Source organism: Mauremys reevesii, linkage group 7, assembly GCF_016161935.1.
Source record: "Mauremys reevesii isolate NIE-2019 linkage group 7, ASM1616193v1, whole genome shotgun sequence".
Classification (NCBI taxonomy): Eukaryota; Metazoa; Chordata; order Testudines; family Geoemydidae; genus Mauremys; species Mauremys reevesii.
In genome coordinates, this window is record NC_052629.1 from 90024887 (window position 1) to 90034115 (window position 9229).

Sequence of the window (9229 nt, forward strand, 5' to 3'; positions counted from 1 at the left end):
ATTTGTAAACCAGAGAGAGTACTATTTCACTGGGCTGGTGTGAAGATTTAATAGTTAATGTCAAATTAGAACTTCAAACATATATAAGCATTATCTGAATGTAAGTATATTTATTAACTCAAGTTAACTAGTCACACCAAAAAAAGTGGAGAAGTCAAGCTTCCAGGGCCTCACCCTTTCTATACTACTCCTTCATGCCAGACAGCGTTCTTTGTCTCCCTACCTAGAGCAATCAAGCAATGCCTGCAATTAAAATCCTGTACTCTTTACTAATTGGAATCAATGGAAGTTCTGCCTGAGCAAGGACTGGGCATTGAGGCCCCAAAGTCAGTGGGGCTCTGCACAGGTGCAAGGGTCTGCTCACCAGTTCAACTGTAGGAGTGGGGCCTAACTATGAACTCAGAGGTCATCTGTGAGTCTCAAAACATTTCTTGCTCAATGAACTGCCTACTTATTGTTCTCACAGGTAAAAATCCAAACATTATCACATCCATTACTGATAAAACACTGACAAACCAAAGCCACATATAAGAAAAGAGTAAGATCAAAATACACATTTCAGGAGGACGGTCAATATATTTGTTTAAAAACCCTATAATGCACTAGCTTATAGTGTCTCATTAATAAATAGTAATACTGCAACAAAACATTTCCTCTTGAAAACTGTACATAACCAAACTGGTTGTCTTAAACAAAAAAACAGCAACAACACAAACACACAATACCCAGGAAGAAATAATGACAAGTATCCAAGTTGCCATTTGTTTAGAAACAGAACTATTTATATTCAGTAATCTGGAACTAGATGGAACATAACTCTCTGAATCATTCAGGTAAACATCATTAATAGGTCAGATGTTCATTTTTTGAAAATCACAGCATCTTCATCTTTAATTTACATATAACATTAACACCGAAAAAGTATGAAAGCCTTGATGGCCCATGAAATAAACTGACTGAAAGGTCAAAAATCTTTTCCAGCATAAACAAGTAGCCCCAGCCAGGCCTGGAAGGATATAAATTCTCCCACCCTCCTTTGCACTTTCACCCACATATATTTCAATGGGCTTTTAGTGGTCTAACTTTTTTAAATATGTTCCAGCAGCTTGTTGCACTGTGTAATCAATGTGAGTTTTAATGACCCAAACACCAACGTCTATTGCTATGGCTTGTCATGACAAGCATTTGGCGGTAGACAGACCCCCCTTCACCCAAGACTGAGGTGAATGCAAATAGGTCACAAACTAATTAACAAAATGTTTGCTCTGAACACAAACTTTAATGAGCTCCTTTAACCACTACTAGCTCCAGTGAACTTTACTTTCAGTTAACAAAAGTAGTGTTGTGCTTTAGGTTAAATTTAAACCAACATTTAATGCACAGTTACCGTGACACCAAAAATGGAAGCCTCTCTCCCCTGTCCAGCAGTACTGATAGAAATGGATGCACTCCATTTATCCGTTAATTAAATCTCTCCCCAAACGTAGTAGCAATAATCCTCCAATCTTTTTATAATCCAGTTACCCAACAATAACCTGATTAGATTTCCTGGAAATGTTTCATAGATCTAGTGGGGCGAGCACAGAGTTTAACATGGTGCATTTCATTCCCTTCTTTTAGCTCTTTCTCTCATACTCGGGAGCAGAGCAGCACGACCACTGCTAGACAAATGCAGCTAGTGAATACATAATGTCAGAGCTGGAGCCCAAGTCTGCCCTGCTTTACACGGCAAAGTGCCCCTGAAATCAGAACAGCGGCTCCCAAACTTCTGCTGGTAGGAAGAAGGCGGGCAGGGCTCTGGAGTGCCAGCGTGCCAGGGTGTAGGCGTGGCAGTGCTTGGGAACAGTGGGACCTGTCACCCTGCCTTTACAGGGAGCTCTGCAGCTTTTGCTGCCTAGGACTAATGCCATGTGTCAGTTTCCCACGGTTGGGTTCGCTCTGGCCGCAGGCTGAGTCCCCGGAGCGGGGTCTGGCCAGAGCCCCCGAGTGTGCAGCGGCCCGCGCCCTTCCCCGCTCACCTGCAGAGCGAGGCACCTGGCGTCGCTGCTCTGCAGCGCTGCCCGCATGTCCTCCACCAGCTCCCGCAGGCTGCCGTTCTCTTCCTCCAGCTTCACGATCCGGTCTTCAGCCTGCTCCAGAGCCACGATCTCCTCGTAGCACTCCCTGGAGCAGGGGCCCGGCCGCCTGGCGTGCGGGGCCAGCCCGGGGGCGGCCGGGGGAGGAGAAGCCCCGCGGGGGCCGCCGCTTTTGACGGCAGCAGCCCCCTGGCCCGCCCTGGCCCGGCGCCGCCGCAGCGGGCTGCGCAGCCGGATCTGGGTCTCGATGTGCTCGCTCTCCTTGCCCAGCGGCAGCCTGCCCAGCGCCGGGCGCTGCTGCTGCGCGCAGCCGGCCTTGGTGCTGAAGTAGCCGCAGAGCTTGGCGTGGAACTGGCGGAAGCTCAGCTCCGGGGCCAGGTCGTCGCACAGGCCGGCGCACTCCTCCGGGTCGGCCGCCGCCTCCTCCGGGTCCGCCAGCCCCAGCACCTGGCAGAGGGTGCGGAAGTCCTCGCCGGGGATCGTGCCTTCCGCCTCGCAGTCCAGGTGGTGGAAGATCTCCTGCAAGTACTGGTCCAAGCCCGTGGCCAGCACGATGATCTCGTTCTCCACGCCCCGGTCCAGCCCGTAGTGATACGCCAGGGCGCTGACCAGCCACTGGGTCCGGCGGGCCGGCCGGCTGTAGGGGTCCCAAGCGTCGGGGGGATCCATCTCACCCCACCACCATGCTGCCCCTGCTGGCGCACTGGAGTGTCCGGAGCCCTGCAGGCAGCTCCGCTCCCGCAAGCCCAGCGCGGAGTCAGAGCAGGGCCGGTGTCCGGCCCCCGGACGCGCCGCCCCCGGGAGCACGTGCGCGGAGATGTGCACAGGCCCCGGGGCTAAGGGACGCTGCTGCCCTCTGCGCTCGGGCTCCGCTTCCCCCAAGCCATGCAGGAAGGGACAGGGAGCGGAGCAGGGGGTGGGGAAGATAGAGGAGGGTGGGGGGAAGGATGTATGAACAGATCGGCAGGGTGGGGGGCGGAGCAGATTGCGGGGTGCGTGGGGGGAGATGGACAGACGAAGGGATCGGGAGGTGCATGGGAAAGATGGAGGGGGGGGATCGGGAGGGTGCATGGGGGAGATGGAGCAGATGGGGGGTGTCTAGGGGAGCTGGATGGGCAGGAAAAATCTGAATTACACTGAACTCCCTCCTGGTGCTCCAACACTTTCCCCATGACTATGCTATACTGTTTTGTGTATGTGGCTGTCTTGTTTATGCCCCTTGAAGAGTACACAGAATGAGAGATGGGGTTTGTTCGACGGACTTTACAATTTACTTTGTGTAGCTGGGGAGTGATTGTCAGATCATGTTTTGAATCAAGTTTCTCACTCTAAATATTTTCACATGTGGCTTCATGTTTGCATTTTATTATTTTCTCTCTAACTAGTGCTGCTTTTGCTATTGTCAAATATCCACTACACTGAGTTTCCCTGTTTATAATTTATTCTCTCAACTAGAAACAGCTCCCAAGACAGGAGAGCGTTGTTGTGGTTAACAGAATTAATCAAACAACAACTCAGCTTCAAATACATGTCAGTCTAAGCAAAGAGTAAAATATATGTGCTTGGGTTTATGCTCTTAGTAACCCTAGAACCCCTTTCTGTAGACTGCACTCAAGCAAAACTCCTGTGGGACGGCCCTGGCATCAGTAAGGATTACATGCTCAGCATTCTGGTTTGTAAGATGACCCATTGTTTGGAGACCCTAGCAATAACTTAAGCACAAAAAACAAAATTAAAGAAACCTCAACGCCCAGCAGATATTGACTACCACTGAAACAAACAATGGAATTTTAAACAGCCTGATTAAAAAAAAAATATCTTCCCTTCTCAGTTGTTCAACTTTGTCTCTTGATTCTTGTGACAGCTTGTTGTACGGTCCTTCAGGGAGGACATATCCTGAATTTCTAATTTAAAAAAGAAGCAGAAAGATATTTTTTGTTTTGGGGAAAGATGGAGGGGGACACAATCCATCAAGCCTTCCTTATTCATCCTAAATAGCAAAGAGGAGAGTAGAAGCCCAGTTGTTTTTTTCATTGATTCTACTCCAGTAGAAATTACTGAGAGCTTTAGTCTTGACTTAGGTGCTAAGCCTTAAGTTCTCAAGTCAAAATCCTTCTTCAAGTAACATTTCCCAAAGATGACACTGTTGTAAAGTGATTGCAGTGATGCATTTTCCTGAGAAGATTGAAGGATTATGGGTATGACCCAATGTCTGCCGAAATCAGTGGATGTCTTTCCACTGATTTCAATGAACACTGCATCAGGCCCTAAATCCAAAGTAAAATGTTTGAACTATTGATAATACCGATACAACAGAGGCTCAAAGAGTGTACAAAAACAATGAGGAGTCCAGTGGCACCTTAAAGACTAACAGATTTATTTGGGCATAAGCTTTGTGGGTAAAAACCCCACTTCTTCAGATGCATGGAGTGAAAATTACAGATACAGGCATAAATATACTGGCACATGAAGAGAAGGGAGTTGCCTTGCAAGTGGAGAACCAATGTTGAGAGGGCCAATTCAGTCAGGGTGGATGTGGTCCACTCCCACTAATTGATGAGGAGGTGTCAATACCAAGAGAGGGAAAATTGATTTTGTAGTGAGCCAGCCATTCCCAGTCCCTAATCAAGCACAAATTAATGTTATTAAGTTTGCAAATGAATTGTAGCTCTGCAGTTTCTCTTTGAAGTCTATATTTGAAGTTTTTTTGTTGAAGGATGGCTACTTTTAAATCTGTTATTGAATGTCCAGGGAGATTGAAGTGTTCTACTGGCTTTTGTATGTTACCATCCCTGATGTCTGATTTGTGTCCATTTATTCTTTTACATAGAGGCTGTCTGATTTGGCCAATGTACATGGCAGAGGGGCATTGCTGGCACATGATGGCATAGGCGCTGACTCCGTGGGTGCTCCGGGGCTTGAGCACCCATGGGGAAAAATTGGTGGGTGCTCTGTACCCACCAGCAGCTCCTTGCCCCACCCCACCTCTGCTCCACCTCCTCCCCTCAGTGTGCTGCCACGTCCTGCTTCTCCCCCCAGACTAACATGACTACCCCTCTGATACTTGGCACCATGCAAAGAGTGTACAGTATCTTGTGAAAGCAAATTAACAGTGCTCAGTTTTGTGTTACATATCACATAATAAAGATTATTGTGAATAGTAATTAGAAGTAGCTGCACTTTATATATCTGTCACATAACTGTATATTACTTTAAATATGTCTACAGAATCTAATTTTAAACTAGCTATTTTTAGGAGAGTGTAAAATAAAGGCATTAGAGGCTGGTAAATATCAACTTCTTTGTATGCTGATATGTTTTGAAGGTTTTATTTAAAGAAAACAGCTCTTGGTCTCAAAACATTTCTGTTCAGTTTCAGCCTGGAACACTTTTTTCAGTTGAGTTGTATACAGCCATGAGAAATAGGGGTTTATAATGGAAATGCACTGTTGTAACAGCACAACCAGATGCCACTGTGATATTTCAACAATGTTTTTGTTAAAAGTTCAGAATAAGTTAACCTTAATGCCTTCATTGCCATTTTGGTTGTATTTTCTTGAGTCTGAGTTTGGCTGAGCATTTGTTTCCAGTTTTGTAAAACTGCAAGCCTAAAGTTGGCAAAAAACCCTAAAATATGATAGGTCCCGGTTCCAAAAGGTACTTAAGCATGTGGCTAATTTTAAGCATGTGTGTAGTTCCACTGAAATTCTTGGGAATACTCTCATGCTTAAAGTTTGGCATATGCTTAAGTACCTTGCAGAATTCAGGGCCATAATTTGCTTGGTTTTGGTTTTGCTCCTGTATTTTTGCACCTCTCGGTAGATGTGATATGTTTGTGGCATAAGTATGTGCCTTGTAAGAAATTGTCAGATGTAACATAAAAGTATGTCTATTTACTCCACAATTTAAACTGGCTTAAATCCATGTACGGTAAAAACCTCAGAGTTAGGAACACCTTAGGAGTGGAAGTTGTTCGTAACTCTAAACAAAACATTATGGTTGTTCTTTCAAAAGTTTATAACTGAAAATTGGCTTAATACAGCTTTGAAATTTTACCATGCAAAAGACAAGTGCTGCTTTTAACCATCTTAATTTAAATGAAACAAGCACAGAAACAGTTTCCTTACCTTGTCAATCTTTTTTAAACTTTCCTTTTTTTTAGTTGTTTACGTTTAACACAGTATTGTACATTATTTGTCTTTTTTTTCTTTTTCTTTGTCTCTGCTGCCTGATTGCGAGGTGTGTGATTGACCGGTCAGTTCATAACTCTGGTGTTCATAACTCTGAAGTTCTACAGTATTTTCTAAAGCTGTGAAATTTCCAGAAGATGTATATCTGAGGGGAGTATGTTCTCCTTAAAAATTTAATGTTTGCTCAAACATGAAGCTGTCAACATTAATTTCTTGTTATTCAAATGGTAAAAAACTGTTTATTGCAGCCTCTGCATGTTAGTAGTCCCATTGACTTCATTGGGATTCATCGCATGAGTAAGAGATAGTATTTGCTGAATGGAGTGACTCTCCTTAGTTCACGCTGAATGGGAATGGTTACTTAATTCCATCTGCTGTGAATCTCCAAGAGAAACAAAGGGGCCCATTGTCCTGTCCTCTTTAATATAAATCAGATTTCTGATTATTCATATGATAAAAGTCTGTACATTGATAACATGCAATACTGTGTTGCTGAAGAGCTCCCTTTGGCCTTGATGCTGTAAGGCAATAGTTTTCAACCTTCCTTCATTTGCAGACCCCTAAAAAATGTCAAATGGAGGTGCAGACCCACATGGTCAGGCCCTATTTTCCCAGGGAGTGAGCTCTACCCACTAATCATAGAATCATAGAATCATAGAATCATAGATCAGAAGGGACCAATATGATCATCTAGTCTGACCTCCTGCAAGATGCAGCCACACATTAATCTCCCTCCCCCCACATTAGCGACCCCCCCCCCCCCCTTGGAGGAGGAAGAAAAATGTTCTCTCTGTTGTGTGTTTATTATTGAAAACAGTAATTTGTTTTGTAATTATGCAACCACTGGGGACTGTAAAACCTTCTTCCTGGTTTTCATCAGTTCATTTCTGGTTTGTTAAGGCTCAGTGTATTCTCATACCTTGTCTTAAGGAGTATTTTCTCTCATAGGTTTTTTTCCCCTGCTTATAAAACTTGACATGATAAATTTTTAGCTCACATAATTTGCAACCTATCTTATTCTTGATTGGCAAGAGGAATGACTATCTGATTTAATAAGTCTCTTCCATCCTTAATGAGTATGCTTTCTTTGTGTAGGCCTGGCTTGACAAAAGTAATTGGACATGGCTGAGACCTCATTTCTTGGGAGACAGGATTAGGGAGGTAAATGGATCAGCAGCCTGGAAACAGAATATCTGTACTAGCTAAGATAAGAGGCAACACTTAGGGAATCATTTACAATGGGCAAGATAAATGTAAGGAATGTAAAGATGAGGTACTGAGTAGGCCATACATGGATAGTGTGTGGACAGAGCATGCTGTACAGGGATTGGTTCCTATAAAGTAATCAAGCAAGTCCCAAAATGTGTAATTCAATGTATAGTAAATGCAATGTAAATGTGTGTAAAAGAAGAGATTTGTTGTGTAACACTGGATGTGTGGTACGCTTTATGCTCATCCCCTATGCTTGAGTCTGATCAACTCATTATAGCTTTGCTGTATGCCAGATAAAGGAATCTGGATGAGGAGACTGCAGTCAAACTGAGTTCCTTGGGAACGGAGTGAAAGAGGTCTCGGGGGAACCCCATCACTTTGTTTAATGGCATAGTATGTAAATATGAAACTCTATCTAAACCTACCTCTTTTTTAATCCTATTATATTCATTAAGTTCAACAAAATATTCTCTGTCATACAGTATTAGGGGATAAAATACAAACCATAAACACTTTTGAGATTTTAGTAGGTATTATGTAAATCCACATCTCCTATCTAGACACATCAATTGAACTAAGGCATAAAGGTCTTGGAGTAGATGCTGAAACAATTACACTTGGTTTGGTCTAGCTATTTTAAATTGTAAAAAATTTCCAAACTGGAGATAATTGATTTAAAGATTGACAGAATCTTTACCAGACTATAAACATGTCAGTATAAATTTTACTGCAACACCTGGAGTTCCCAGTTGAGTTGCTACTGAGTTTTTTGGTCATATCTCTTGCTAGAATACAGGCACTAAAACACCTTTGGAAGACATTTGAGCCTTTGTTGAACTGCTCACTGCCCATCTGTTGTTCTTCTGTTTTAAAAGAATGGAGGACCATTAAATGGCATGATAAATCTGTGGCTTGTCATTTTGCACTGTTATAGGGAAACAAGTAGGTCAGAATGGTTTCAGTTCACCTAAGTTATATCTGTGACACAAAGTAGATATTGTATATGAACGTAAGTGCCTTGGCCATTACATTGTTTCCTTTCTCATCTCTTGGAAAGCAGTTGTTTTTGCATGATGAAGGTTCTTCAGTAAATCGTGCAGTCTTTGAAAATGTTGTAAGAGCAGCTAGACCAAAAAAATCTGCAGCTCCCCCAGTGGGGTAGTGGTAAAAAAAAGAAATAAATTATCTAAACTAAACTCCTTATTCCCCAAATGAAAAGAGGGAAAACTCAATTTACTTTTGACTACACTACTGCAGCTCACTTCAGCCCGTTTTATTGGGCTTCCGCTTTTTGAAAAAGGAAGCTTTGCATTTGCTTATAGAATCTATTTACCTTTAAAATGAAGACATGAATTTGCACACACTTAAGCCTTGTTTACCAAGGACGTTGGTAAAAAAATTCCACTGTTGCAATGCAGCTCCACCAGTGTTAGCAATGTTGGGAAGACTATATTAGCCCCATTAAATTCAGTGGGATTATTGTCCTTGACTTCAGTGGGGCTAGGATTCACGGGTAGTGCACACAAGTCTTCTGTACCTGCTAGCATTTTTAATACCACATTCTAAATGGCTCAGAGCGGGTCTGATAATACGGTGTATGACAGGGTCAGGCCAGATGGCTACAAGAGAGTGGTCGAAGGTAGATACATTAGTTCCAGGTTAAGCAGGTCCCTTTTCCCTGGGTAAGGTAACAGGGACTATTCCAGAACACTCAGGAACTTTCTAGAACTAATTAAGGCAGGCAGGCTAATT

At 43.5% G+C, this 9229-nt stretch overlaps 1 protein-coding gene across 6 annotated transcripts in view; it reads right to left on the reverse strand.

Moving 5' to 3' along the window:
- EFCC1 (EF-hand and coiled-coil domain containing 1) overlaps positions 1-2915 on the reverse strand; it is a 94525-nt gene extending 91610 nt beyond the window's left edge. For 3 of the 6 annotated variants that reach the window (XR_005601048.1, XR_005601049.1, XM_039546342.1), the window contains exon 1: positions 2019-2915. Coding sequence is in view for 3 of the 6 variants with exons in the window: in XM_039546342.1 (XP_039402276.1) it covers positions 2019-2744 (726 nt within the window). In the remaining 3 variants the exon portion in view is untranslated. The remainder of the gene's footprint in view (positions 1-2018) is intronic. The other 3 variants (XR_005601047.1, XM_039546340.1, XM_039546341.1) reach the window with 2 other exon arrangements.
- Positions 2916-9229: the final 6314 nt, after the last annotated feature.